The sequence below is a fragment of the Panicum virgatum genome, chromosome 2K (assembly GCF_016808335.1).
Source record: "Panicum virgatum strain AP13 chromosome 2K, P.virgatum_v5, whole genome shotgun sequence".
NCBI lineage: Eukaryota > Viridiplantae > Streptophyta > Magnoliopsida > Poales > Poaceae > Panicum > Panicum virgatum.
In genome coordinates, this window is record NC_053137.1 from 17,122,200 (window position 1) to 17,126,212 (window position 4,013).

General features: G+C 43.0%; 1 protein-coding gene across 5 annotated transcripts; it reads right to left on the bottom strand.

Annotated features, from left to right (window-relative positions):
* Positions 1 to 496: 496 nt before the first annotated feature.
* LOC120669499 lies at positions 497 to 3,567 on the bottom strand. Of its 5 annotated transcripts, none has more exons than XM_039949266.1 (4): positions 3,412 to 3,567; positions 2,556 to 2,630; positions 1,679 to 1,775; positions 497 to 1,589 (listed from the first exon to the last, which is right to left on the bottom strand). In XM_039949266.1, the coding sequence occupies exons 3-4, from the start codon at positions 1,690 to 1,692 to the stop codon at positions 698 to 700; spliced, it is 906 nt and encodes a 301-aa protein (XP_039805200.1). In that variant the 5' UTR covers positions 1,693 to 1,775; positions 2,556 to 2,630; positions 3,412 to 3,567; the 3' UTR covers positions 497 to 697. The 5 variants fall into 5 exon arrangements, with proteins under 5 accessions (XP_039805200.1, XP_039805186.1, XP_039805180.1 ...); XM_039949252.1 differs by having other exon boundaries at positions 1,679 to 1,911; XM_039949246.1 differs by having other exon boundaries at positions 497 to 1,775.
* Positions 3,568 to 4,013: the final 446 nt, after the last annotated feature.

The following is a 4,013-nucleotide window of genomic DNA, read 5'->3' on the forward strand; positions in this document are numbered from 1 at the left end:
CTTTGTTCTCAAAACAGACCGGGAGAAAGCATGATCGAGGCTTGCAAAGCTGAAAGTCGAACTCCAAGCAACGTTCAGGATAAGAAACAATCAAAAGGAGGCGTAAACATGTTGGGTTTAGAATTTCTGAAGACAAATTTGTTACCAAATGTTTGTATTTTTTTTTGCTGTGAGTTTAAAAAGAAAAAATAAAAGAAAACATATGTCAGATCATTGTAATTTATTTTACTGTACTGATGATGAGATCTGCTGCCATCGTTCACTTCAGATAATTAAGGATGTATGGACGAACAATTCACCTATGGGCCGCATTTGTAAGGAACATCATGAACAATTAAACTTCACAATGAAGATGAACACAATTGTTCCTCAAACAAGCTCGAGAGGATGAACAAATTTGTACCACAAACGCAGGCAGGTATAAAAAACTGTATGCATGCAAAACCCAATCCAATCATGTGCAGGTGTAACAAATTGAGACAAGCAGCTAAAGAAATGCAGCAACAAGACACCGTAAATAACATTAAAGAGGAATGCCTTTTGCACCTGGGATAGATTGTTTCACATGATACATGATACACAGATTAAATAAACTAAAGGAAATAAACGTAGTCTTGGTCATTTGTATTTACAAAGATAGCTTGGGTGGAACCACAACCACCAATGAATTTCTACAGAAGAACTGCTATTGTTTCCATCAGTAGTGGCTCCTGTACGTGTACCGCAGCCGCTGCCGCCTGCTTGGCACCAACGATGGATCTATGCTCCTCCCTGGATCTCGGGCACCACTATATGACCGATCCAGGAGCGTGCGACGATAGCCACGATAATTGCTGCGATGTCCAGAGTGGCTATTTGAGAAACCCCGTCGCAGTAGACTCTGCGTCATGTTGTTCTGTGGCAGATGCCTTGGCAAATTATGTCTTTCATCTGGCCAAATGCTAGGTGATCCTAGCATATCATTTGGCCAAACACTTGGAGAATCAAGTCTGCTACCTGGTGATTCAACATCGTCTCGATCTGACCACCATTCTTCACTGCTTTCATCACCAGAGTCTATATCTGGGGACATGTCATCTCTAGTCTCAATAACATAATCACCAACTATTATTGCCCCTGGTATCTGGGACCTGATTGCACTAATGACGTCACCAACCTCCTGCTCACGCTCAATGCGATCCCAAGTTCTCTTCCTTGACAGATCTACATGAGCAGGATTTGTAAGCAAGTGAGCATTCCTAGCATGCTCACGCAGCTGCTCATAGGTTCCAACAAATTTGCAAGAATCATGGGAGCAAGTTCTCAACTTTCTGTCCAGATACTGTCTCACATCACCCGCAGGCATCCAACCAAATACAGATCCTCTACAAAGAGGACATTTCACTTCAACAGAACTTTGCATAGCATCATAACATCCCCCTATTACAATGTTTCCTTCTACAGATGAAGCTGGGTTTTCATATTCTTGATGGTTAGCAAACTCAGGCTCAGATCTAGATATTCCATCTGGGTTTTGACCATTGTTTACATTGGAACGAAAAGACGCTTCATTAACAACATGCCTTCCGTGTCTTGGGCTCCTTGAACGTCTGGAAATGATATCATAGTGAGCTCTTGGTTGGACAGTTCTGATATTGGAGTTTGAAAGCACCGAATAGGTTGAGTGTGAAGCACGGACCTTACTATCACCATTCATTTTTCTGAATCGGTCAAGGCAATTAGAGTGTCGATGGCTTGTGTTACATATGTAACATCTGCAGCCATTCTTGTATGAACTGCATATAAGTAAAACAGCATTGTGGGGTTGCTCCATACAAATAGGGCAAGAAATCCTGTCCCATTCCATATGCAGAGCAGTGCATGATGTGACTGTAGATCTGTTACTTTTCTTACTTGTCATCTTGAAACCAACTGTGTCGAATTCACTTAATCGTTAGAATTGTTGAAACAAATTATTGTGTGAAGTTAATAATTTAAGCAGTTTGGAGGGGAAAAAAGCCGTGAAACATGTTTTTATGTACTCATGGAAATAGTAAAACTTTTAGATATCAAAGCACATTTGCTTATCAGATTAACATTTGCGATAGTTTAGCAGGTACAAGACTACGGTTTCCAACAAATATTTGGTTCTAAATAGAGTATCCTGCTACAAAGAGATCAAGCCTTGAAAAGTTATTAATCATATTTCTCAGAAGGCAAACAGAGCATAAACCAATCAACAAAAGTAACTACATTATGGAACCCAACAAAGAGAGACAGTGTAACTGCTGATAACAAACACAATACTAAAGTGAGTTATGAATAGACCATGAACTATCTATTGTACCAAAAGACAGGCAACATTTTAGTAGCCAAGGAAAATTTTTCCAAAAAATTACATTAGCACCGGACACAGAAGAAATGACAAAGAAAGCTGACTGTACGAAGTGGTCATATTGAGCACATTTCTTTATAAAAAATAAACAAATGGGATAATTCTGAAAAAAAAAGAACCTATGAGATCTAATGCATAAGAATTTGTTGGTTTAACTTGTACAAAGAAAGTTAGCACTAACCTACAAGAAGCAGTTGTATGTACTGAATACTTGAAATGGATCAAGAGCGTTGATGATATTGTCACAATTTAGTCCCTGAAATAATGTGTACACTGTTAGCAATAGAGGATTATGTTACTAGCCACAATATGTAAATCAGATCCCAGCTAAAAAATGTTTTGCTCGATTGTGATACCTATCTATATATGTATATAACTAATGAAAGCATCCTGAAGTTGTAACAGAATCAAATACGGAATTAAACTGGACATTTTGATGACTCATGTTAACAATTGACCGGTTATCACATTAACCATAGAGTACGAGCAAAATCAATCATATGCTTCCGGTCAATAAATCACTCAAACACGGCCTACAGCACAATCGAATATGCCAGTCCGCAACTAGTAACCCAGCAAGCTATAAGAGGTCTGCATACATCTGAATGGGTCTTATTATGGAGATCGAACCTACTTTGTATACAGCAAAGACCAAGCAAGCACAATTTGACCCCTAAATCCTGTAGATCGAACACCCACAATCACCATCGGAATTACCGAAACCCCCAATAATCCCCCAACTCACGCGTGACAAACCACCCCCCCCCCCCCCCCCCCCCATCGCCCCCCAAATCCAAATCGAAACCCCAAATCATCGAATAGCCCGCCGCCAACGCCAACAAACCTAACCGGGACCAACGGCGCCCGATCGCCCCGGACCTAACCGCGAAACCACCCACCCCACGCCACCCGATCGATCCATCCACCCACCTACCCACAAAACGCGCCGCCGACGCGGATCGATCAGGAGCAGCAGGCGGCGAGACGGGGCGGGAGGAAACGGAGAAAACGAGGGGGAAAAGGGTGGGAAATTTTACGGGGGAGTTTGACGAGGCGAGGAGGCGGATCGGAGGCCCTTTTCTTCGCTCGCTTTTCTTCCCGATTTCTTCCGATCTCCGCTCGCGGGGCGGCCGCCTGCCTCGCGGTTATATAGGGCGAGAGGGGAGGGAGGCGGTCCCTTGGTTGGATTGCTGTTGGGGTGGCTGCGGTTGGTTTATTTCGCGGCGCGGCGCGGCGCCCATTTCCGACCCGGTTCCGTTCCGTTCGGACTCGCGGGGTTAGTCGGTCGGTCGGGTGGGCCCGCCGTCGTTTCTGTTGGCGGTGGGACCCGCTGGCCGGTGAGTGGGGCTCTTGAGCTAATTTCCTCGGCGCTATTGAAATTTCGACGAGAACGAGAGTGAGGGGCAGATGGCTGCTTTCCATCTGGAATTTGGATTTCTTGTTCAAATCAATGGCGTCGATGAATTTTATATTTTTTAAAGTTATGTTTATACTTTTGTGCTAGCACATTGTGGCAAATATAATTGGGTCACATCAGTCAACCACTACGAAGGATTTACTTTCACTAGAAAAACTAAAGAAGTCATACCCTGCTCTATAAAAAGTTAAATACTAAAAAGGCCATACTAGCTAAAACTGA

Bases quoted from the DNA above. Each gene is read 5' to 3' on its own strand.
- LOC120669499 (XM_039949241.1), bottom strand. From the start codon at position 1,900: ATGACAAGTAAGAAAAGTAACAGATCTACAGTCACATCATGCACTGCT.